Genomic DNA, 262 nt, shown 5'->3' with positions numbered 1-262 from the left:
TCAGACGAACGTCTCCTTGTTGACCCACATGAGGGTGCGCGTGTCGTTGGGTTTGCACTCGTACTCGATGCTGTTGAAGCTGTTGCCCCACTGGCAGTGGTCCCTCTTGTTGTAGTTGTAGTACTTCACCTGCCACACCGTCTCAAACAGCCCCGCCTCCACGAACTGAGCCGGAAACACACAAAACACACGAGAATGAGAGAGCACGAGGTGGACGGACGTGGCCACTCACAGTATATCATCACGTGTGAGATCATGTGAA

At 53.8% G+C, this 262-nt stretch overlaps 1 protein-coding gene across 1 annotated transcript in view; it reads right to left on the bottom strand.

Annotated features, from left to right (window-relative positions):
- Window positions 1-262, bottom strand: part of cnrip1b (cannabinoid receptor interacting protein 1b) — a gene marked incomplete at both ends in the record, with an annotated part of 2420 nt that continues 2158 nt past the window's right edge. Inside the window, one exon of the mRNA XM_079168603.1 lies at window positions 1-165. Within this exon, the coding sequence (XP_079024729.1) occupies window positions 1-165 (165 nt within the window). The remainder of the gene's footprint in view (window positions 166-262) is intronic.

This window comes from Pholis gunnellus, assembly GCF_910591455.1.
Source record: "Pholis gunnellus genome assembly, chromosome: 11".
Classification (NCBI taxonomy): domain Eukaryota; kingdom Metazoa; phylum Chordata; class Actinopteri; order Perciformes; family Pholidae; genus Pholis; species Pholis gunnellus.
Note: the sequence above shows the minus strand (reverse complement) of the source record. Positions and strands in the feature narration are given on the sequence as shown.